Source organism: Martes martes, assembly GCF_963455335.1.
Source record: "Martes martes genome assembly, chromosome: 3".
Lineage (NCBI taxonomy): Eukaryota > Metazoa > Chordata > Mammalia > Carnivora > Mustelidae > Martes > Martes martes.
This window is the reverse complement of record NC_137890.1, coordinates 64247302-64269468: the sequence shown is the minus strand read 5'-3', so window position 1 is coordinate 64269468 and position 22167 is coordinate 64247302. Positions and strand designations below refer to the sequence as shown.

The window sequence follows — 22167 nt, the reverse complement described above, 5'->3', positions numbered from 1 at the left end:
GTCTGTGCAAGATTCCTTACCCAGGAGGAAATACCCCCCCACACCCCCATCTTGAGAGTCATTTGACATCACAGGATATGGAAATCACCGATTTTCTTCTTCCTTTCCCCCACAAGCTTGGGACCCACTTGAGAGCAAGAATTGTGTTTTATGGAGTTCTTTATATCTAATGGGATACCTAGCAAGCAGCAGTTGCTCAAGGACAATTTATTACCCAAATACACAAATGAATGTGTTGAAAATCAAGAGAGTTGGTTCAATTTCATCAGTTAACTTTTTTGCATGTCATTTTCTGAAAACAAGGAAAATGCCCCACTTGCCTCATAAGCGTGTCCAAGCAAAAAAATCTTTATGAGGTCATGGAAATGAAGGGATTCTGCCCCTTCAGTGTACATCAGTAAGCTGCCTGTGAATAGACACATTTCACAGACTTTATTATTGATGTTGCTGTTATTATTATGAATCCTGATTTTTATTTGAAAGAAAGTACATGTAATTTCTTTTGGTAATTCTTAATAATTTAGATGCTCCTTATGAAATCCTGGGACATCTCGAACCAAAACACAAATGACTAGTCAGGATTCGAGATACAAGGGTTTGCCATTTGACTGCATCCTGTTGGATTGATCAGCTTTTTATTCTAATGAGGTTCACTAATGTCTAAAATCATATGGGTCACATAAAAATGACAATGTCATCATTATATCCGTCCAAGAAATAACGTTAGTGAATTCCATAGAGAACTCCCACTTGATAACGAGAGTTAAGAAGTCATAATACTATTCTGACAGAGAGGTGCGGTTAAAAACATTTGAAAAGCACCAGCAGTAATGAAAATGATGGGCTCATTGAGGAAGCAAAGTGTAATCTCCTCTCGGCAGGAAATCACAGAGTGGAGAAGCCCCTGCTCTGAGGACAATGAGACACAATCAAAGGACATTCAGCCCATTATGAATTAAGCATCTGAGAGCAGAATGACTTTTTCCATAGCAACAAAGCCTTCGAAAGTCCAGAATTTTATTGGTCAGATTCTTGTATTGTTCTTCCAGGCCAGCATGAATCCTCACGCTGGATGATTAAAAGTACCAGAAGCAAGTATGACATTCAGATATTCAGGCTCAATTGATAAATATGTATAGAAAGAATAGAAAATGTAGTTACACGTATAAATAACCAGAACGCTCAATTCCCCAATTTGAAAAGTATGCAATTTAGAAACTAATTGAAACTTAAGTTTTAAGGATTTGATTTAACAACTCAGTGTTGCCTAATAAAATAATATATCGATTACCCAGGATGCAATTTTTGCTCCTCAAAGTGTTGGTTCTGCTATGGGGTGATGGGAAGATCCAAATCCAAATCCAAATCCTTCCCTTTAGTCAAAGCTTTATGCTGGGAGCAGACATGTGAGAGAATCTTTCTCCAATGGCCAAGAACCCTAAAACACAGTGGTGTGAAATTGTCCCCAGCTCAGAAGTACTAAAGAAGGACAGCACAGCACCGTGTTGAAGGTGGAGGGGCCAAAAGTCACAGGTGGCTTGTCATGACATTGGCATCACCCTGGACACCGTTGGCCCAGACACCTCTCCAACCATGACCTGACTCTCGTAACCCCAAACCATGTCTGACTATTGTCCAGATTCTCAAAGTCAATCCAAAATAGAGTTGAAATTCTCTCATAAGAATTCGGTCATGATTTAAATGTAGTTAGAATTCTAGTTGCAAAGAATTTAAGTTGAAAGCAGGAGCTCTTACCTACCTTTAATACCTTGTGTGCCTAGAACAATGCCTGGTTGGGTGATTAGAGAGAAAATTAATGGGAGGACTTAGGAGGCAAAGGAAAATTTATAGGACTGTTGGAGTTGAAAGGCTATATTTAGAAAATTAAAGAAGCAAACCCAGCAACCGAATTAACACTCCACGACTCATTTAACTATTGATCAAAGAGAATTTATTCACAGAGTTTTTCAAATACAAACAAAATAGCACTTAAAAATTTTTTTATACAAAATGAATATTGAAATAAATGTGGTACAGCACAGTACAATAATGAACAAAAGAAAACAAGATCTAATGAATGGAAAATGTCTTTCATTACTCTCACTCCTTCAACTGAATTCTCTTCCTGTCCATGGACAGGAAGTTGCCTCTTTACTTCATAAGAATATCATAGCAGAAGCTACTCAGATAAGGAAATCTTGCATATTTTTGAATAATATTGAAATACAAAGGCTTAACTCTAAATGTCTGCATAAACACTCAGCACATGTCGAGGGCATAACAAGTTTATGCAGGATATACAAAATACTGATAGAGTGGCTTATTGGTCCATTTATTAGGTTTAATGTATGCTTTATAAAGTGATAATACTGTATTTTAAGTGTACATTAAAAAGAAAACAGAGGAGTAATGCACCACAAACCCTCCCATACAATCTGTGTGACAATGGCTATGTTTGTGCGTGGGCATGTGTGTGGATGCGTATATGTCCGTATGTGCTTTCAGAAGTGACTTGACCTGCAGGGAACATCTGTGGGTTACCCTGCTTCCCAACGTAACACTGTTTCTACTAGCCCTTTGAATTTTCATAGTCCTCATCTTTAAAAAAAAAATCCAAAATCCTTGTTTGCATATATAGGTTTGTTTGGCGTGTGCATGTGTTCTACATTAACAATACTCTGTGGAAGAGAAACACCCAACACCCTACAATATTTTTAGCCTTTGGTCCATCTTCTCTTTTTTCCCATGTTCTCCATTTCTTTTGCAAATCTCGTACAACCCTTTGACACTGTGTAATGTTGACCACTCCACTGGGTTTTGTTTCATTAGCACGGTATGGATCAGAGAACCACCATTCCACCTTTTGATAGTAGCTGCATGTTTCAGTCTCTCCAGACGCCTTTGGCCTATCTTCTCCTCTGTTTGCTCTCGGTGGCTCCAAGTCAGTAGGGGTACTGCTTCTGTTTCTTGCCTGAGAAGCAAGCCAGCCATGTGCACAGCAGCATGGCAGTGGCGGCCCCTGCCACCGTGCAGTAGTAGGCCCAGCCAATCTCACACTTCCCTAGGGACACAGGAGAGGGAAAGAAAACAGACAGAGATTAGGGTGATTTTTCAGGATGCTCTGTCATTTCTTCCCATGTGTATGTTCCTGGATACAGCAGCGAAACTGAAATTAAAAGTGTACGCCAACATTAAAAATATGGTGTACTCACTCAAATGGAATGATAACAAGTGCTGAAAGCTATCTGAAAACTGAAGAAAGCCAGAATGGTTGTGTGCATTTCAGAAGGACCTCAGGCCCATGCCTCCTGCTCGCGAAGAGGATAGAAGCCTATTCTCTTCCACCAGTGCCCACTCTTCTGGCTAAAGAAAGGGAGGAATGACAGCAATCAGGATGAGGAGGGGATGGAAGTATTAGTTCTAACTGAAATCATTCAAACTGATACGCACAATGAAAAAAAATCAAAATGTAGATACAGTCCTTCTGCAAAGGGGTCAGTCTGAGGAGGAGATCCATTTGAAGGATGATGCTAAAATGAATACTGCTGTTTTTATAAAATTGCCAAATGATTTACATTCTACCTTTTGAATTGAAGAACAAAAATTCCCAGGTTCTTCTGGGGTCAATACTTACCTTTAAATTAAAACATCATAAATGAGAACATAATGAAAAGGGTTCCAATGGGCTCTGACCTGTCAGAGTTGGATTAGTATTCCTGGTAATAACAACATACCCACAATACTAAAAGTATAATTAGTAAAAGAAAGCAGCAGTAGTTATTTTAATTTCAGAGAGAGCAGACTTCAAAGCAAGAACAGTTATCAGGGATAAAGAAGGGCATGACACAATGATAAAGGAGTGAATTTTCCAAGAAGACATAATAGTCTATAATGTGTGTATACTTATCAACAGAGCATCAAATTACATGACACAAAAACTGACAGATTTCAAGGAGAAATAGATAGATCCATTATCATAGTTGGAGACTTCAACACCCTTCTATTGGAAATTGACAGATCCAGCAGGCAGAAAAAAATCTGAAAGGACACACTTGATATCAATCAACTGAATATAACTGACGTCTATAGACTACTTCAACCAACAACAGCAGAACACATGTTCTTCTCAAGGTTACATGGAAAATACAGAAAGATGTCTGGGCCACAATACTCACCTCAAAACACTGAAAAAAATAGAAATCATAAATTTTCTAAAATGGAGTTAAACCAGAAATCAGTGACAGAAAGATCACTGGAAAAGACCAAAATCTGTGGAGATTAAACAACACTTCTAAATAATAGAGGGCCAAAGAAGAAATCTCAAAGAAATTAAAAAATAGTTTGAACTAATGAAAATGAATAGTTTGAATTAAATGAAAGTAAAAACACAACTTATCAAAATTTGCGGACTGCAAGGGAAACAGTGCTTAGAGAGAAATGAATGGCATCAAAAGCATATATTAGAGAAGAAGAAAGATCTATAATCAATAATATAAGTTTCTGCCTTAGGAAACTATAAAAAGAAGAAAAAATTAAACTCAAAGTAAGCAGAAGAAAATAATTGAGTTAGAGCAGAAATCATTAACATTCTATGAGATCATCACTGCCTTAACACCAAAATCAGACAAAAACACAAGAAAACTACAAATCATTATTTTCATGAACATAGATAAAAAAATTCTCAACAAACTATTAGCAAATTGAATCCAACAATGTATAAAAAGAATTATACACACAACCAAGTATAATTTATCCCAAATATAAATGGCTGGTTCAGTATTCAAAAGTCAATTAATATACTGGGGTGCATGGGTGGCTCAGCTGGCTGAGTGTCTGACTCTGGTTTTGACTCAGTTCATGATCTCAAGGTCATGGGATCCAGCCTCATGTCAGGAATCCACACTTGGCAGGGAGTCTGCTTGAGATTCTCACCCTCTCCCCGGTCCCGGGGATACAATGATATGATATGATATGATATGATATGATACAATGTATCATATCAAAAGACTAAAAGAAAAAAAATCACATAATCATATTGATAGATGCAAAAAAAAGGATTTAACAAAAATCCAAAATCCACTCATAATTTAAAAAAATTCTCAGTGAACTAGGAATAGAGGGAAACTTATTCAACTTGTCAAAGAACATCTAAAAATATTTACAGCTAATATACCTAATGGTGAGAAATGTAAAGCTTTTTATTTTCAGATTAATTCTCATTAGTGCCTGTAAGAAATTCAGAAGAATTTTGAGGGATTGCCATTTCAATGATCTTGATGAAACTATTTAGATATGGTTATCATTAAACTTCAATAAGAAAGCCCAATAATTTATTAATACCTTCAGGGTAAAAGAAATGGCAGAGGAAGACTGCTCCATTGTACTGTGCTGTGCCTTTCCCACAAGGTAAGGATATCCCTTCTCATCACTCCTTTGCAACATTTTACTGAAGGTTCTAGCTAATGCAATAAGGCAGGAAAAGAAAATAAAAGGTATACAGATTGGGAAGAAGGAAATAAAACTGCCTTTGTAGTTGACGTGATATGGAAAATGTGAAAGAATCCACAAAACAAAACAAAACAAAACAAACAAACAAACAAAACACTCCTGGAACTAATAAGCTATTATAACAAGGTCGCTGGATATACAAGGGTAATATACAAATGTCAACTGCTTCCTATATTCCAGCAATGAACAAGTGAAATTTGGAATTTAAAAGACAATACCATTTACATTAGCACCCCCAAAATGAAATAATTAGGTATAAATCTAATAAAATATATAAAAGATCGATATGAGAAAATCTACAAAACTGATGAACAGAATCAAAGAACTAAATAATTGGAGAAACATTCCATGTTCACAAACAGAAAGACCTAATAGAATCAAGATGTTGGTCCCTCCCAATTTGGTTTATAGATTTAGTGCAATTCTATTCAAAATCTCAGAAAGTTATTTTGTGGATATTGACAAACTGATTCTAAAGTTTATATGAAGAGGCAAAAAGGCTCAGAATAGCCAACATAATATTGAACAAAATTCAACAAAGTTCAACACAGCTAGAGAACTGACACTACTCAACTTCAAGACTTACTATAAGTCTCCAGTAATCAAAACAGTGTGGTATTGGAGAAAGAACAGACAGATACATCAGTGGAACAGAACGAAGAGCCCAGAAATAGACCCACATAAATAGTTAAGTGATCTTTAACAAAGGAGCAGAGACGATAAAATGAAGCAAAGACCGTCTTTTCAATAAATGATGCTACAATATCTGGACATCCACATGCAAAAAAAAAAAAAAAATTGGACATAGACTTTACAGTCTTCACAAAAATTAATCAAAACTAGATCACAGACCTATAGGTAACACTTAAAACTACAGAACTCCTCAAAGATAACATAACAGAAAACCTAGGTAACCCTGAGTGTGGTAATGACTCTAGATATAACTCAACCCATAAAAAGCACAATCCATGAAAGAACTAATTGAAAGGCAGAACATCATTGACATTAAAAACAAAAACAAAAACAAAAACAACTCTGCTCTGTGAAAAGCAGTGTTAAGAGAATGAGAAGAGAAGCCACAGAGTGGGAGAAAGTATTTGCAAAAGATATATCTGATAAAGGAATCTTATCCAAAATACACAAAACACACTTGAAATTCAACAATAAGAAAACAACCAACCTGACTTTAAAAATGGGCCAAAGATCCTAACAGACACTTTACCAAGGAAGATATATAGACTGCAGATAAGCATATGAAAGAAAAGATACTCGGTATTATATGTCAAAAGGGAATGGTAAATTAAAATGAGATACCGCTTTATACTTATTAGAATGACCAAAATCTGGAACATGGACACCAACAAACGCTGGTGAGTCTATGGAACCAGAGGAACTCTCACAATTGGTGGAGAGGATGGAAAATCAACCAACCACTCTAGGAGACAGTTTAGTGGTTTCTGATAAAAGCACACATACTCTTACCATATAATCCAGCAATCGCACTCCTTGGTATTTACCTAAAGGAGCCAAAAAGTTACATCCACACAAAAATGTACACATGGATGCTTTTAGCAGCTTTATCCATAACTGCCAAGACTTTAAAGCAACCAAGATGCCCTTCAGAGCCAGGACTCACACTTGGGTTCCATGTTCAAGAATAAGAAGTCGTTAAACCAGAATATCGCATTTGAATTAATAAAATAGGTTTCTGCATTCATTCGTCCTCCCCTTCCCAAATTTTTTATAGCATTCAAATTATTCTTTTTGTGTACGTGGAAGGAACTCCTCTATATCTTTCATTGAACATTGTCTTTTCTGCTCTAATTGCAATCCTTCTTTTAGCCCGTCTTAACGATCTCATCAGAAAATGCTTTAACAATTTTCCTCTTTTCTTTTATCATTTATACATTACATTAGATACAAACACATACACCTAGATATTTAGATTTCAGTCATTGAACACATAAACCATAGATTGAAAGCTATACCTTTTCTTTTTAACAAGTCGGTCATTTTCTCTTGTTCATTAATGACTTTTCTCTTGAAAAATACAAAGACTGTTAAGTGTAGCATGAGATTTGACTTCATATACTTGCTCCATTTCCAGATAAGAAGGTGAGGTCAGGCAAAGCTAAGTAAGTCACTGGCTTGGGGTCACCATAAAGCAACAGCAGGAAGATTAAATCGAGGGACTCCACATCTCAAGAGTACACACTACCTGGGGCCACAGACAATAGGCCATGTGCAGTCTTGACCCTGGGTGTCATCCTTGATTTCTCCCTTTACATATTGAATATTAATAACCATTTAAACACAGCAAACGTGCATTGACTACTTGTTCTGAATTGTTAGAAGAGCTTTACACGGAGTAAATACTAATGCATTGAATCCTCATAGGAACATGATGTGATAGGTACATTCGGATGGGAAAACTAAAGCCAAGAAAAATGCAATAACCTGCCCAAAGACTCGCACTTAGTCAATGGCAAGTCCGTTGCCTCTCTCCAAACTGTTTCCTCTGCACTACCACTCCTCAAGTGCCAGCCTGCACCCTCATGCGGTCTTACCTGTCATCACTGCTCTCCTATCTTCCCTGCTTCTGCTATGGTATCACCACCAGCAAAGCAGGCAGCTATCGTTGTAAAAATAAATCGTGTTAAGACCCTGCCTCACTTAAAATTTCCTAATGGACTGTCAAACATCCATCTCTTTCCAATGGCCTATCAGGACTTGAATGAGCTGTTATCTGCCTACTTTTCAAAACTCATGGCTAACTTCCCTCTTGTCTTTTTTCTTAATAGACTGGGCTGCCCTCTCTGGACCTCATGAGGCTTGTTGCTGGCTTGGTGCTTCATGCCCATTATTCCTTCTACTCAGAAAGCTCTACTCCAGGTCATTAGGCAGCTGGTTCCTTCTGAATGGTGGCTACGTAAGCCACCTGCTTCATCAAAGTCACAATACTCCTCTACCTCACTTTATTGCCTTTGCAGCAAGTACTTACCAAGGTTTGTGACTACCGTGTGTGTGTATGTGTGTGTGCATGTGTGCACATGGGTGTGTGTGTGTTTAATTTCAGTCTCTCCCACTAGAATGAAATCTTCAGTTAGGGGAGATGTTTGTATATTTTGTTCCCTACTCTACCCCTACAACAGTGCCTGGCCCATAGTAGGAGCTCACTAAATGAATGTTGAATGAAAGGCAAAGTAAAAGAAAAACAGAAAGAAAGGGAGCAAAGTAGGCAAATAGCCAGTCCCTGAAAAACAGAGTAAATCTGGAATTTTATTATAAGAATAACTCTTCATTATTTATTATAAAAATAACCGTAGTCCTGTTTTGGCATGGAACGTTTGGAGAGAAGTTGCCAAACAATTTTATAGCATTTATAGCCTCATACAGAGTGAGTTAATTGAACAGGTTAATAGATCCTGAAAGATCACATCTCCACCTCGGGGTGGGTCTCACCGGCACAGTGACCTCCATCAATACTCAGATGTACTAGGTATTTTTCAAGGGTAACAGAGTCCCCCTCAGGGATCAAATTTTCTGATAACCATCCACAAAGGTGTCTGGGGAATAATCTCCACTTGTAAGTCTTAGGAATAATCTCCATTTTGAATTATTCTTCATCTGGATTAAATAAATCTAGGAGGGAGAATTAATGGGTAGCTGAGAGATGGCAAATAATTTAGAACCTTTCAAGAAGTCAGCAAAATTTGTGGGCAATCCATTCAGCCTAGGGCTCATAACATGGAACACAATCAATCATTCATTAATAACAAGGTATTGACCTACACCAGTTCCATGACCTAACAGGAAAAGCCGAGGACATAATTCTTTATTAATTATTGGACACTTATTCAAGAAAAAGTACCTATTAAGGGCAGTTGTTTGAAAATAGTCCATGTGACAGTAGCCATGTGTATTAAATAAAGATGAAAAAGAAGATACTGGGCGCCTGGGTGGCTCAGTCGTTAAGCGTCTGCCTTTGGCTCAGGTCATGATCCCAGGGTGTTGGACTCAAACCCTGCATCAGGCTCCCTGCTTGGAGGGAAGCCTGTTTCTGCTTCTCCCACTCCCCCTGTTTGTGTTCCCTATTTCGCTGTCTCTCTCTCTGTGTCAAATAAATGAATAAAATCTTAAAAAAAGAAAAAAAGACAAAGAAGATACTAAAGAATTGACTACTGAGGACCCGGGAGAGAGAGCATCATTTATTTTTTTCTCCAGGGAAGTCAAAGGAATATAGGAACTTTTAACTGGCAAGGCTGGTAGCAGGTGGTATAGATATTCTACCTAATTGGTAGAATTAGTTGGCCCTGAGTTCTCACCCTTAGCTTCTGATCGTGCTCTGCTCCTAACAGCTACCCTTGCAACCCTCTTCAGAGGACCCAGGAGTGTGGAGCCTCCTTGCCCTAACTCTCAGAGAGCTTAAGTGCCCCCTGGGGTGGCCAGTAGCCAATGACTGACTGGTGCAGAGTATGAAAGCCAGTTTTCTCACCTCCAGATGAGGCAAACTCTGTGGTGGAATGAATGTTCCAGAGCCCCAGTGAGCTCAGGGTGAGGCCGGGACCTCACCGCCAATGGTACCCTTGCCAGGCATTTACCCCTTCGCAGCCTTACTTCCCATTTCCTTACTGGTTTCTTGAATATGAATCCTCTTCTCAGCATCTGCTCTGGGAAACTTGATTTAAGACAAGAGCAAGTGAACAAAATCTCTCCTGTTTTTTCTTTCTCATAGTAAAGGTTTTCGAGGTTTCAACTGTCAGAGGCTTAACCACGCCACCCACCTACCCAACCCACCCAGGCTCTGCTGTCGCTGGACGACCCACAGGATAGAGTCTTCAGTGATGAGGGAACAAAGGCAAAAGAAAAAAAAATCCCTTATGACTTGACAAAGTCCTTGAAACAGGCAGAGCGACCTCCCTCTGGGAGCTCTGCAGCTTCGTCATTACTACTCTGCTAAGGGCAAACGGCAACCCCAACGGTAGGCTAACATTATCCCAACCCTCTAGGATCCTGTGAGTCTACTTAAACATGAAAAAATTCCTTTCGAAACTTCCTTTATCTCTACTCCCCTAAGATATATGTTAGCCATCATCCCCCAAGCATATGGCCCACTGATTTACATCTGAAGGGTCTTATGATTAGGGTTTTAGGAGACAGTAATAAATGACCTTTTCCTAACAACAGCTAGCCTCCTCAAGGTCCTAGAAACCTTGCTTCCAAAATTCCTTAGAGAATGACTTACGCTATTCCTAACCCCTTCCCAACTTGAAAGCAGATAATTGGCCACTCCTGACCACTTCAGGGCAGTTCTTTCTGCCTACGGGTCCTGTCCCCGTGCTTTAATAAAGCCACCTTTTTTCACTGAAGACGTCTCAAGAATTCTTTCTTCACCATCAGCTCTGAACCCCAACATTTCCTACAGCATTCAGCACCAGGTGTCTACACTACTGTCTTCCTAAGGACAGATGAACTCCATGTCTTGTTAAATATATCTGTATCATTTCTAATAATTGTTTTTGGAGTCCCTCTTGATGTGTCGTAAAACATGTAGTCAACTCATCAAACCAGCTGTTTATCAGAAGAAAATAGAAAGAAGGGAAACTAGGGGCACCTGGGTGGCTCAGTGGGTTAAAACCTCTACCTTTGGCTCAGGTCATGATCCCAGGGTCCTGGGATTGAGCTCTGCATCGGGCTCTCTTCTCAGTGGGGAGCCTGCTTCTCCCTCTCTCTCTCTCTGCCTGCCTCTCTGCCTACTTGTGATCTCTATCTGTCAAATAAATAAATAAAATCTTAAAAAAAAAGAAAGGGAACTAAATAAAGTTATTTAAAAAGTGTGCCACGGGAAAAGAAAATGAGAATGTCATCAGATACTGCCACGAATTACTCATATATGCAAATTTATGTGTGTAATCTATACATTTTGTGATTTAAATTCAGCAACTGGCTCAGATCCTAAATAAGCAACAAATGTTCAGTGTGATTTAGAAGAAAAATAGTCCTCTATTTCAGATACGAAGACTTTCTCTTACTACGTAATTCATAAAATACAGAATCATTAAATCAATATGGATTTATTCTGGTATTTTAGATTATTTAGAAATATAGTCAGCCCATCAAACTATCCTCAAAAGAATATACAAAAAAGCATACACACACACAGACACACACACACACACACACACACGTCTTTTGAGAAGCAGGGAAGGAAGAAAGTCAATCTGATAAGATCAAGATCTGTCAATAGGACTTAGGCAAATCTAGAGAAACACTAGGTCATCCAACCCCTGATTCTTGATTCTTAATTCCTTTCCTCCCATTCTTCTTCTCTCCCTTAATTCATTCATCGATTCAACAAATATTTATTAAGTGGCTACGATGACTAGGAATCACTGGGTGGTGGGGATCTTGCTGGAAACAAGACAGGTGCTGAGACTCTGCTATCAAGCAGTCTTGCCTAGTCAAGGAAGTACGAAACAATAATCATGCAGATAATTATATAATGATAACTGAGACATGTGCTTTGAAGAGAAAAGAAATTTGAGGATGCTAAGACACAAGGGGTCTTCAGAATGTGGTCAGTACAGGTGAGCCTTAAGTTAGAAGTGAAATATATGTTGAGACCTGGAAGAAGAGCCGGAGCAAGCCAAGTGGGAGTGTGTGAAAGGCCAGGGAAGAGTGTACTTGGGGGCAGGGAAATGGAGAAAGAGGGGCATATTTAGGTCTTGTTAAAGCATTGCTCAAGAAAGAAAGGAATGCCACTTTGGGTATAAACAAGAGATGACCACCTTCAAAGTTGGAGAGCTTGAAGCCTAAAAACTTCCTCCAGAATTTTCACCTGTATTAGTAGACAGGAATGTAAGGTATTCAACATTTATCAATAAATCTGAAGCACCTATTACAGGTGTTGCAATGTTACAGGAGCTGGAGATCTGGCAGCGAACAAGATCGAAAGGATCCTCGGTCTAACACAGTTGTTGTTCTAGTAAGACCGACCCTCAAGGATCGCTCACGTCACTTGCATTATTTTGAAACCATCCCTTGGATATTTTGGAGAAGTTCAGTTGGATAAAATTAACCAGATACAAGAGAGATTCTTTTTTCATGAAACATAAATACAAATAAAATATCCAGAGTTTGTGAAAGTTCTGTGACTTTCCAACTGCACACTGAACATGCGGTACCTCGAAGCTCTCCACAAGAAAAAGAAAAAGGAGAATTTTTTGTTCCTCTTTGAGCACGATTCCATTGTTCAAACCCACATGCTTAATAACAAGAAATTAGCACCATGTTTTACAATAGTAAGAGGAAAAAGTCTTTTTCAGTACCTTAGGCTATCAGGAAAGTTGATATGTTTTCAGTGACAGGGTGGTCCCGGAGTAGTAGTAAAAGGACTAAAGGAAACCAGGAAATGCGGGGCCATTCTTCCCAGGCCCCTCTCTCCCCTTGTCATGGCAATAAATGCTTGTTATTATAATGCAAACCAAAAGCATTTTACTGGAGGGCAAGTTCTGTCTGTGATCCCTTCAGGAAATGAGAGAAGCAAATCTGTTTCAACTTTCCCTTTTGCTCTCTGTAATGCTCCATCAGACAGGACTCCAAGCTTGCTTGGTTGGCAAATTGCTGTTTTCAACAATGGGGAATACTATTCCTGACAGATAAAATAGAGGTTAATGGGACAGAAAGCAGCAAACCACGGCCACCTGCCAAGTCAATGGAAAAAGATGCTTGGCAGCGTTCCAGGGCAGGACCAAAGGAGAAATGGGGTGTGGCTGGTTTTTTCCGGGAGGCTCAAGTTTGGTTTTTGGTGGGACTTGTGTCAGTAAAGGAGACAGAAGACAGAGTACAAGGAATCCAGCCTGTCTAGGAGTAACAATGGAATTCCAGAGATCTTTTCATCTTTTGAGGAAATGGCAGTTTAACCCCTGCTTTTTCATTAATTGGTCTCATTAACATTTCAGAGCCTACTGTCTGATACTGAGTCTGCCTGCTCTCCTTTGGTATCCAGGTGCTTAGGACAATCCCCGGACCACAGCAGATGATGGCTGTATGTTCCTGGTGTGAATGAGTATCAGACCCGATACTTGTGCTGAGAAGAGGAATCTGAAATTAGTAATTATGTAACACCTGTCATGTATACAGACTGTGAACCAGGTGAGGAACAGTTTGCAAGGGGCACCTCTTCCTCCATCATTTTTGCCTCTGATGCTTTCCAGAAACTGGAGAAACAAATCTGACCGTATTTTCCCATCGTGGTTCCCAGTGTGAAGATGAAGAAACTGAGTTACATGCAAGGTAAGTAACTTGCCTAGTATTTCAAGTAAATGGTGAAGCTTCAACTTGAACTTGGGCATAGTGATTCCAGAATGTGCTCCTGTGCTCAGATAATGTATTAGGATGCTCTACATCAGATGTTTTTCCCCATCTCCATGTGTTAAGACAGTACTTGTTGATGTGGGAAACAAAGGAAAAAAAATTAAATTTCCTTACTGCCTACAGCCCATCGACAAGTCCTTGAAACAGGCAGAGTGACATTCCTCTAGGGACTCAGCTGCTTCAATGCTGATATTGCTAAGGGCAAAAGGCAATCTTAGCCCAAGTCCCATGATCCTGTAAGTCTTCTTGAACATATAAAAATTCCTTTGGAAACTTCCTTTATCTCTGCTTCCCAAGATACATGTTGGCAATCATCCCCCAAGCAGATGGCCCACTCATATACATCTGGAGGGTCTCATGACTACGGTTTTACTAGACAGTAATAAATGACTTTTTCCCAAAAATAGCTAGCCCCCTCAAGGTATTAGAAACCTTGTTTCCGAAATACTTGGGAGGCTTACACTACCCCTAACCCTCTCCCAACTCGAAAGTATTTAATGGGCCACCCCTCATGACCCCAACACAGCTCTTTCTGCCCACACGGGTCCCACCCCATGCTTTAATAAAACCACCTTTTTGTACCAAAGATGTCTCAAGAATTCTTTCTTGGCCATTGGATTCGAACCCGAATGTCTTTCCTACATCACTATCACTTGTCTTTGTTAGAACTTAACATGCCAAGGAGAAATAAAATATATTTGACTCCTTGGCATGTATGGGTCTCCTTAGAATACTCCACATCCCCGTGTCCACCTTGCATGGTTCTGGTTATTAAAGGCCTGCCTCTGGCTGACTTGGCCCCCAATTCCCGACGTGGCAGAACCCAACCAGCACTCTCTAGGCAATCCCATCTCTTCTAGAGAATGTGGAGAGGTTGGGTCCAGGAAATGTGCTTGATGAATTCAGATAACTGATTCTCCCTCCATGTGAACCTGGCTCTGAATGTGCCCCAAACTGCGTGTTATGACCCTTCCCTGACTCTGTCCCCACGGAGCCGGCGGAAGGTTCCAGGTCCTAGGTACAAGCCAGCTTCCTTCTTAGGGCACAGTCAGGAAACCCTGAGCAGTCGGCAGGAGCCATCATGCCATCCTCACCCCTGTTCATAGATGAGGACCCGGGGCTCCCCATTGCTTGTAGCATTGCTGTAACACAGCAGAAAACACAGTATAGCTGAGGCCGCCCTGCCCTCTCACTCCTGCCGTCTGCAAAACTCCGCACGTGCTGCCTTCCCTGGGCTCTGCATTTGAACCTGAGTAAATTCCCCCACCAACCCTATCTTCCTCCTCTCTTCATGAGGTCACTCCCAAGTTCCCAGACTTGTGGCCACGAAGGCCTGAGTCCAGATATCGTAAGATGACTGACTTCTTTGATCAAGGTTGAATATCTTTCTTCTGTGATATTTTAAAATGTTCACCAGTCTAAGATATAATGCAAAGCCTGTGTTTAGAAAAGCAGCAGAAGGGGCGCCTGGGTGGCTCAGTGGGTTGAGCCGCTGCCTTCGGCTCAGGTCATGATCTCAGGGTCCTGGGATCGAGCCCCGCATCGGGCTCCTTGCTCAGTGGGGAGCCTGCTTCCTCCTCTCTCTCTGCCTGCCTCTCGCCTGCTTGTGTTTTCTGTCTCTCTCTCTCTGTCAAATAAATAAATAAATAAAATCTTAAAAAAAAAAAAAGAAAAGCAGCAGAAGTTTTCAACGTCATCCTTTCTGCTGTATAAATAATGAGGGCACGAAGGTGGAACGATCAGTGGAGAGACAGAAACTTTTGTCCTCGTCAATACCAGGGACAAAAGTTGGATAGGTCTTCCTCCTCTTGAATGAATTCCTTCATGTCACTGCATTCAGACCATCCTGTCTGCATATGCATTAAAAAAAAAAAAAAAAAAAGACAACAACCAAGAACGAAAAGAATCTATCACAGGACCAAATGCCATTTGTTCTTTTGTGAAGTGCCTGAACAAAGGTGTCACTAGTAAAAAAGAAACAAGTTTAAACCTTCGGCCTCAAACCTACAAAGGCTTTAATTCCAACGTTTAACGGAACAAGTGGTTAAAAATGATACCTTGTATGTCTGAAAAGAGAAGAGAAGAAAGAACACCCACACTTGGTTGCTGGGTACAGAATGGAGAGGTAAAAAGACGGAAGGAAGAAAGTACATGAAGTGTGGCTCTTTCTCAAGGTCCTGGGTTGGTGCCTGTCTGTTCATTACTGGAAGAATAAACTCTCTTGTACACAGCTTCAGGGCCCCGTTGATTTATTTATTTGTTGGTTTGTTTATTTATTAAAAGACTGATTCATTTATTTGAGAGAGCTAGAAAGAGAGAGAGCGTGAGCGAGAAGGGCAGAGGGAGAGAGAGAATCCCCTGCAGACTCCGCGCTGAGTGCAGAGCCTGACACAGGGCTCCATCTCAGGACCCTGAGATCTTGACCTGAGTGGAAACCAGGAGTTGGATGCTTAACCGACTGAGCCACCCGGGTGATCAGGGCCCCAGCCGTACTGTATTCTGTGTACCCCGTAGGGACCTGCTCCATGAGGTGCTTTCTAAAAGCAGATCTCAGGCATGCCCCATTAGTACCTTCTGAAAAAACAGACAGTGGGGAGGTGTGGGTCATGGTAGAATCCCTCAAATCCTAAGCGCCGAATGTCCCAAAATGCCCTACCAAGAGGCGGCCATGTTCATGCCTCCTACATTTCTAGAGCAGCACCACAGTGAATGGGCCCAGTGTTTGTCCTCAAGGTCTGTGGTTTTTGTTTCAAACAGAGCAGGCTGACTTTACCTGTCTGTCCTGCCCCTCATTCCCAGGCTCAGGATACTGAACAGTAGGGTCTGAAGTCTCTGGAAGTGGAACGAGACCTTTCCCCCCAAACACAGAGCATGCCTCAATGAACGGTAACTAGCTCTGAGCACTGGAACCACTTCAACAAAAAAGAGGAGGCAAGAAATGTCTTCAGAGATCCCACTCCCCAACCTTCTTTGTTTGCCCTACTTTCTCCACAGAGTTAACCAGGATGTTAATAAAAATATAAAATGCAAATAAATAAATAAACAAGTTGGATCAGAACCTAAAGCCACCCCGCCCCCCTCCACACATGAAGAACATAAAATGCAGAAGTGACACTGGTAAGGACTGACACACTGAAGCTATGGCCTGAGTAAGTATTTTCACAAACATGAATGTCAAAGGGAGCAGGGATTTATTCTCTGGAAGAGATAAGAGATAGAGATAGAGATAAGGCATCTACAAAGAGCCCAGAACAGCACCATGTCTGAGGAGACAGGTTATGGGTGAATTCTGATCTGAATATATAGGTCAGCCTTGTAAATTTGATCCAGTCCAGCTTCATTCATTCTGCAGCTGGAGCAGGAGGAGTGAGGCGAGGGCTCTCCAGAGGAGTCCACGAAGGGCAGTGCCTGGTGTGCAAGCTCTACACTCAATTATGACTACGTGCCATCTGGGTCTCTGACTGTAGGGGGGGGGAAACCATTCTGAATTACAAATTATTTCTTTTTTTTTTTTAATTTAAGTCAATTAGCCAACATACAGTACATCATTAGTTTTTGATGTAGTGTCCAATGATTCCTTAGTTGCGTATGACACCCACTGCTCATCACAATGGTATACATTTCTCTTCTGGAACCCCACAAAAATTCTGCTAAAAAGCCGTAACGTTAACTTGCTCTGTTGTGTCTCTCCTGTCTGCACAGACATGTTTTAGCTTGACCTTTAGGGTGCGGAGCTGAAGGAAAAAGAAGAGTTTTGCCCAAGTACTATGTACTATCCCCCAAGGAAATGGTGCTAGGGTTGGAGGGGCGTCGTATCTGAGAGAGACAGAATAGAGCAGGAAGGCTGGGAGAGAATGATAAAGCAAATATGATAAAATTTAATATTAAGAGAATCTGGATGAAGAGTATATGAGAACCCTTTGTTCTATTTTTACAACTCGTCTATAAATCTGAGCTCATTTCAAAATCAAAATTAAATGAATATAAAAATGTAACTATATATTTTATATATACATGTGTACATATACATACCCCCATGTATATAAATATACATATACACATACATATACATATACAAACACACATCCATATATAAAATGAGTGGGCAGCTTTTATGCTTGTAAACAAATATAAAGAGCCAGAACTCAATAAATACGTTGGTCATATGGCATGCAAAATGAGACATCTGCATAAGGGCAATTTTTGTTGTGCAATTTTCCTAGTGAAAATAGGCATCCCCCCTCTTCCACTCCATGTGCACAAGTTACTCTGCTGAGTACAGCCCTCAGCGGGGGGTCTGAGGAGTCCCCGCCCTCTAGCTGCACCCCACTTACCACAAAAGCTCATGCCCTTCCCGCCAAGCACAGCCCACCCCAGCGGACCACAGCCAACAGCCTGCAGATTAAATTTACCTAAAGAAAGAGGACATTCTAGCATTAATCATAGAAGAGTGTGAAACACTAGGGGAGGGGCATCCAGGGGCAGAATGCAGGTGTCCAGGTGAGGAGGAACTGGAGCCCGGGGGCCATCTCCTCCTGGAGGTGCAGGGCAGAAACACAGAGGGTCCCTTCGCCTCCACACAGTGCCTTCAGGCTACTGGCTGTACATGCTCCCTGGGGGAAACAACACTTCCCACTGAAGGAGAGGGGCTTTTCCAGCTGGTAAGATTTTACAGGAGCAAAGCATATGCTCCGTAAGAAAAAAACCACAGGAGGTTTATGTGCCATCAAAGTCATCCCTGGCGAGTCCAGCTGAGAGCAGGATGCTGAGTCAGGAGGACGTGGGGTCAGGGCTACAGTACGGAACCCAGCCTGCATGGGGCAGAGGCTTTTCTCCATTTTAAGCCTTATCAAGAACCAGCGCATCACAGCTCGGTTTCTGCATCCTTGGGACTTTTCCTCGCTCCTCCTCCGCCCACCCAGCCTATCACAGCATCATGGATTTCAGAGCAAACGAACAATTGCGAAGGATCATCTAGGGCAAGGGTTGGCAGCCTTTTTCTGAGAAGGGCCAGGTAGTAAGTATTTTAGGTCAAAAGCAGCCATGGATGCCAAGTAAACACACGAGCCTGGCTGCATTCCAATAAAACTTCTGGAAAACATAAGCTCTGGACAGATTCGTCACATGGTGTGCTCACACCCTTGACATTGGTCACCTCCTGTATTTCGCCAGTGACGTTAATGTAGCTCAGGAGACCAAGGTCACTTTCCCAGGTCTCTCAAATGTCCAGCAGGAGAGTCTTTCTCCTGGTTCCAATCTAAATCCAACCCAATTTCCTGGTTCCAATCTAAAGCAGAGCGCTGAGGCTGGGTTATTCTTAACCAAAAATCTAGTCTGCCTGAGTAACTGGGTGATAATTATGTACACCACATCATTACCTACCCGTACTTTTAAAGTTAACCTCACAAAGCCAAAGCAAAGAATTATAAAGCTGTGAGAAAAAAAATAATAAACCTCTTTGCCAACAAACCAGTGGAACAGATGTCAGTATAAATAAATCACCAGTGTGAAAACAGCTCTCAATCTCTAGAAAAAAACGAGCAGGGTTAGATAAACAGACAGACAAAATGTGGTGTATCCATATAACGGAATATTATTCAGCCATAAAAAGGAATGAAGTTCCAATATGTGCTACAACACGGACGAGCTTTGAAGATACTGCACTAAGTGAAAAAAGGCAGACACCAAAGGACAGATATTGCAGGGTTCCATGTGTAGGAACTTTGAATAGGGAAATTCACAGAGACAGAAAGCAGAACAGTGGTTCCTAGGGTCTGGCTGTCGGAAATAACGGAGAGTTATTCTTTACTGGGTACAGATGCTATTTAGGATGATGGAAAAGTTCTGGAAATAGAAAACAGACAGTGATGATGATTGCGCATTGTGAATGTACTTACTGCCATTGAACCGTTCACTTAGAAATGGTTGAAATGACAAATTTTACATTATATACATCCGGCACAATGTAACAAAAAAGGGGCAGTGTTACCTGGAGGTAGAGAACAGAGTCCATTAGAGAAACTGGTTCTGGAATACCCGAAGAACAGACATCTGGGTGATTTTGCTGGGTGTGGCTGCACGGGAAAGAACATTTCACGTCCTCTCACATCGAGGCTGTCAGGGGTGTTCCTGATCCTACCACACCAAGCCTGCTCACTGTTTTTCCTTTTCATCAGATCCATTTGGGTCCTTCCTCTTAAACTCTGCACTGACTCAAGGCTCTGCATCCTCCCATCCTGAATTCTGATAAAAGCCCCATAGCCATGAAACAGGTGGCAAAGATGCTTTGCCTATGTAGCATTCCCGCGACACAAAGACGGCCAGAGAAAATACAATAAAAAGAAAAGAAAAGAAAGTTACGCTGGTGCTTCCAGAAACATAATCAAATTTCAGTTTAAGTGTCAGAAAAGTAGGGTGAGTACATCTGATTTCTTACCATCCCACCAATCAGAGGCCTCTGTTCCGTGGCCCAGTAAATGATTGTGTTAAGATATTTGCAAGATCTACACATGAAAAACGGTTTCCCCTTTGTCCCGTCTGGGCAGCAGAGTCTCTGCTAGTGCGGTTGTTATCAATCTTTGCCCCTTAACACCAAATCCATCCTAAAAGTGTCACTAGAGATAATGCCACTGTTAAGGTGATAAGTCACACACATTGGCTCTATATACACAGTGCACGCTGGTGGCCTTTGTGTTCGCGCTGTGAACCGACACGGAATCCGATCTCCGTAGGGGGGAGGCTGAGATCATCAGCGGGGTTTTCTCAGTGTATGGTGACAGATTATCCTTTGGTTTCTGTCTTTTGCTGCCATTTCTAACGGCTAGAACAACCTGAAATTCAGCTCCCCTGACTCATAAATGGCCACGAAAGACAGTGTGAAGGGACCTAGATTGTCTCTAATTGCCGGTCCTCCATGTGGCCTGTATCTGCAGCCAATTTTCCAGCAAACCCATAAGAAGAGAGCTCTCTACCTTTTAAGAGTTTGGGGACCACTTGGCACGAAGGAAGCACTGGAGCAATGTTCTAGGGCAACAAACCACCAGAAATCCCCCAAAGACTGGGAACTGAGCTGTTCAGGGATGATCATGCCTTGGCTGCCATTCCTAAGGGCAGCATACACGTAGTTGGAATGCTTCAGCAAAGCTGGGTCACTTGCTAAAATATGAAAATATGTACCTCTCAGTACTGGTGGGTAAACATCCACTTTTCCGAGTTCCCCAAGTGTTCCATTGTCCCTTCCCTGCCTCTGAGAACTCTAGAGAATCCTAGCCTCCTGTCCCAGAAACCCAAGAAACAGTGCCTGGCAGAGCAGGGTTTCCAGGGCTGTAGCCAAGATTTGTCTCGGTTTGGATAGGTCAAGGCCTATGAATAACTGGTTGTTAGATATTTCGAATATCACCGGGACTTAGAATCATGGCTGGATGCTTGGATGGATGCTTCAATTCCTTCACGCAAGGATAGGGAGTATGGTTAACTCTTTGAGCTAATCCACAATCTTGAATGCCTTTAATCTCCCTGGCAAGAATCCATTTTTAACATTCATCATAGTAATCAGTAAGATGCTAATTCTACCAATAAAAATCCATTTCTGACATGGCGATCCTCATGGTCAAGCTTCTGGTGTTGGCTGAGTTACAGATAACTGCATGCAGTGCTAATTGCCTTGAGTATCTGTTCTGGAAGACACACCTGAGTTGTGACTTCCCCTAACTGATCACACCTCTCTCTTTATCCTGAAGTATTTTCAAAGGAATCACAGGCATTTTGACAGTGGTGTCAAGAACTGTGAAGAGTGAGATTTTACTCTACTTGCATGCTAGCAAATTCAACTGCCGTCATTTCACAGATGCTGGAAAAGCCAGGAGGCTCCCAGGTCGGCGGTGGAGGAGTGCATCACTCACAGCTCAGCGAGCAGCTTGAACTTCGTGTTTCCATCCATCCCCTTGCCTCCCACCCCACAGAGGGGCTGATGTGGCAAACCAGTGAGTTTGGGTCACAGTTGAGGAATCCCATGCTTAGGGAACCCCAATTTTTTATAGTAGACTACAAACAAATCTGCCCAAATTTTTAAAAAATACTTTATTTATTTATTTGAGAGAGAATGAGAGAGAGAGCATGAGGCAGGGGACAGTCAGAGGCAGAAGCAGACTCCCTGCAGAGCAGGGAGCCCGATGCGGGACTTAATCCTTGGACTCCAGGACCACGACCTGAGGCAAAGGCAGACACTTCACTGGCTGAGCCACCCAGGTGCCCAAATCTGCCCAAATTTTGACCCATAGGGAG

The 22167-nt window shown here is 41.4% G+C and overlaps 1 protein-coding gene across 2 annotated transcripts in view; it reads right to left on the bottom strand.

Annotated features, from left to right (window-relative positions):
* Positions 1–1931: 1931 nt before the first annotated feature.
* Positions 1932–22167, bottom strand: part of LHFPL6 (LHFPL tetraspan subfamily member 6) — a 235736-nt gene continuing 215500 nt past the window's right edge. For both annotated transcript variants that reach the window (XM_080797933.1, XM_080797934.1), the window contains exon 4: positions 1932–3061. In XM_080797933.1, coding sequence (XP_080654059.1) covers positions 2943–3061 — 119 coding nt within the window. In that variant the 3' untranslated portion in view covers positions 1932–2942. The remainder of the gene's footprint in view (positions 3062–22167) is intronic.